At 64.5% G+C, this 2,370-nt stretch overlaps 1 protein-coding gene across 1 annotated transcript in view; it reads right to left on the reverse strand.

The window, feature by feature from the left end:
* Positions 1-1,437, reverse strand: part of NCS1 (neuronal calcium sensor 1) — a 3,273-nt gene extending 1,836 nt beyond the window's left edge. The window contains exons 1-3 of the mRNA XM_009322186.1: positions 1,427-1,437; positions 621-759; positions 46-124 (exon numbers count right to left, since the gene is read on the reverse strand). Of these exons, the coding sequence (XP_009320461.1) occupies positions 46-124; positions 621-759; positions 1,427-1,437 (229 nt within the window). The remainder of the gene's footprint in view (positions 1-45; positions 125-620; positions 760-1,426) is intronic.
* Positions 1,438-2,370: the final 933 nt, after the last annotated feature.

The raw sequence follows: 2,370 nt of genomic DNA on the forward strand, positions 1-2,370 counted from the left end.
CCCTCGCGGGGCTGAGCCCACCAGCATCCCGCGGGGAGCACTTACACCTCAGCTTCTCATCCAGTGTCCCCCGGGAGGTGACCGACAGCGCCTGGATGAACTCCGAAAACTCGATCCTCCCGTCCTGGGGGAGGGAAGGAGGAGGTGAGGGTGCCGCTGCCACCCCCGCCCCGCAATGTCCTCCCTGCCCATGCATGCCCGACGCCGGGTGCTCTTAGGGGGCACATCCGAAAAGGCAATGGGGAGGGAGGAGCGATGCACATTTATCTCCAGCAGTGTGATCCGGCCCCTGTGTCCAGCCCACCGGCGAGCATGCCGGCGGGGGCAACTCCGGAGCAGGGGGGGCCCCGCGCGGGTGGGCTTTTGTCAGTGGCACCGAAACATCGCATCTCTCCTCTCTCGCTTGCCACTTCATCGCCTTTTCCCACATGACTCTCATCGACTAAAATAAGCGTGGGGGCTCGCTCGCTACAGCTGCGCCGCTTTAATTTCATGCCCCAGGAAGCGCTGGGATATTTTGCTCCTCCAGCGCCGCACAGCCGCGTCACTGAACCCGTCCCACCATCGCCACGGGCCCAGCCCCGACCCCCCCCGGCCATGCCCCCAGCTCGCAGACTTACTTTGTTCTCATCGAAGACATTGAAAACAAAGGTGGCGAATTTGGTTGGGTCGCCGAAGGGGAAGAACTGCTTATAGATCTTCTGAAAGCCGGCGGCATCGAGCTGGCCGCTGGGGCAGTCCTTGATAAAGCCCTTGTACCTGCGGAGGAAGGGCAGAGGATGGGCATGAGGTGGGTCTCCCCGCTGAACGCAGCCCCCCCCAAGCCCTGGGGAGCCAGGACGAGGCTCTCCCTGGCGCCGCGGTGGGCTGGAGCCGGGAAGGTCCCAGGGTGCTCCTGGTGTCGCTCCCATCACCCGCCCACAACCTCCCAGCTCTGCAGGACGAGGTCCCTGCAGGCACTGCAGCAAGGGTGGCAGCGGGGAGAGCCTGGAGAAGCAGCGAGCGGCACCAGTGACACCAAGCGGTGCCCACCACGCTGCTCCAACCTCGCTGCGAGCCCAGAAGCGGCAACCGAGCTACACCCAGGCTCCTGTTGAACACTGTCCAGGACCTGGGAGGGGACAGGGACCCACTGCCCGGCCAGGAGCACCCGGGAGAGTCTTTTAAACCTCCTTTAAAATAAAAAGCCCTCTGCACAGCGTCACCTCCCGCCAGCACGGCCACGCTGCAGGCAGAGGTGCTGGGGCAGGCGATGCCTCGCTCGGCCCTGAAGCTGTCACGGGGCCAGCAGGAGAGTGTTTATACCCCTTGGCTCAGAACTTCGGATGCACGCGGCTCGCAAGCAAGGAGCTGCAAATGGAAAGCTTCACCCACCCAAGGGCCAGAGCCCCCTTTCCCCTCCACCACTGCGGCTTGGCCCCGCTACATCAGGTGCATCCGACCGGCTCTCCATCACGGAGGCGGCCGGGAAAGCTTCTCCCGAGTTGCTGCACCACCGCAGGGGAGGGACTCACCATCGACAGCAACCCCACAGGCAATTTGCAACCCACCGCTCGGCACGCACATGCCGCAGCCATGCCCTGGTAAAAACCAACAGCACGGCGGCCTGAAGCACCCGGGGCAGCCGAGGCTCCGCGACGGCATTTTTTGCACGATCCCAAGTGAAAGCTGCTCGGAGGAGCTGGGGGGGCACAGCGAGGTTACTGCATCCTCGGGGCGGCACAGCCCAGGGCATCTCCCAAAACCCATTGGCGCTTAAACACCCCCAAAGGCCTCGGTCCCAGCTCCGGGCTGGACCTGGATGCTGCAAAGTGCCACCCCACAGGGTGCAGGGGAAAGGGCTCGCTGGCTCTGTGGGTGCGGGGACCACGCGGGGACCATGCAGGGACCACGCAGGGTGCGTGAGCATTATGCAACGCGTTGCCCAGATCTGTCAGGCACCCGCTGCAGCGGGCCGAGGGCTGGAGGAGGAGGGGAAGGAGGTGGCGAGGTGGGAAACCGAAGTGCCGGTGACATCTTTTCCACGCTGCTGCAGCTATGACTCATCGGGATGGGGGGGAAGGGATGAGAGAAATAGATAAAGAAAGCAAACCTTGACTGGTGGGATAGGAAGATGAAAGGGAAGCGGTGGCTTTTCTAGGGCATCGCGTTCGGTGGGGCGGAGGGGATGGGGTGAGAGCGTGCTGCCAGCAAGGCATCACAGCCCCGGCCCCTGCCAGCCTCTGCGGGCCCCACTGCAAATGGGGACACGCTGGGACAGCACCGGCTTCCCGCAGCCAGCGCCACGGCCACCAGCTGGACAGTCCCCACATCCCTGCTCCCCTCAGCCGCCCGTATGGGGAGGGAAGAGGCGAGTGGCAGGGGGGCCCC

The sequence above is a fragment of the Pygoscelis adeliae genome, unplaced genomic scaffold (assembly GCF_000699105.1).
Source record: "Pygoscelis adeliae isolate BGI_AS28 unplaced genomic scaffold, ASM69910v1 Scaffold114, whole genome shotgun sequence".
Taxonomy (NCBI): Eukaryota; Metazoa; Chordata; class Aves; order Sphenisciformes; family Spheniscidae; genus Pygoscelis; species Pygoscelis adeliae.